We start from the raw sequence: 344 nt of genomic DNA, 5'->3' as shown, positions 1-344 counted from the left end.
GCCCAGGGCTCAGCTTTCCACCGGGCCAGCTCCAGCATGTGTGCCAGCACCCTGCGGCAGGCAGGAGCACCGGGCTGCTGTGGGAGGCTGGCACAACCTTCCTAGGTCTGAGCCCAAGAAGGTCTGAAACCAAGCCAGGGCTGAAAATGGGCTTAAAAGCACCCGGGACCCCCAGCTTCCCCTCCCACTGCCAACCACTTGCCACTTGGAGACCCACCTGATGAGCATCTCAGCCAAACTCTTGGCATCTGTGCAGGAGACACAAAAACGAGAAGGAAGGTTTGAGAGAGCTGTTGCGGGTAATGAGATGGCTCAGGAGAGCGGAGCTCTGCGGTCCAGTCCCG

General features: G+C 60.2%; 1 protein-coding gene across 1 annotated transcript in view; it reads right to left on the bottom strand.

Annotated features, from left to right (window-relative positions):
• The window catches only part of LOC104499938 (Down syndrome cell adhesion molecule-like protein 1 homolog), a gene marked incomplete at both ends in the record, with an annotated part of 2,325 nt that extends 2,077 nt beyond the window's left edge, over positions 1 to 248 (bottom strand). Inside the window, one exon of the mRNA XM_010143520.1 lies at positions 218 to 248. Within this exon, the coding sequence (XP_010141822.1) occupies positions 218 to 248 (31 nt within the window). The remainder of the gene's footprint in view (positions 1 to 217) is intronic.
• Positions 249 to 344: the final 96 nt, after the last annotated feature.

The sequence above is a fragment of the Buceros rhinoceros genome, unplaced genomic scaffold (assembly GCF_000710305.1).
Source record: "Buceros rhinoceros silvestris isolate BGI_N320 unplaced genomic scaffold, ASM71030v1 scaffold45229, whole genome shotgun sequence".
In the NCBI taxonomy this organism is placed as follows: Eukaryota; Metazoa; Chordata; class Aves; order Bucerotiformes; family Bucerotidae; genus Buceros; species Buceros rhinoceros.
The sequence above is the reverse complement of the archived record's forward strand: the minus strand, read 5'-3'. Positions and strand labels throughout refer to the sequence as shown.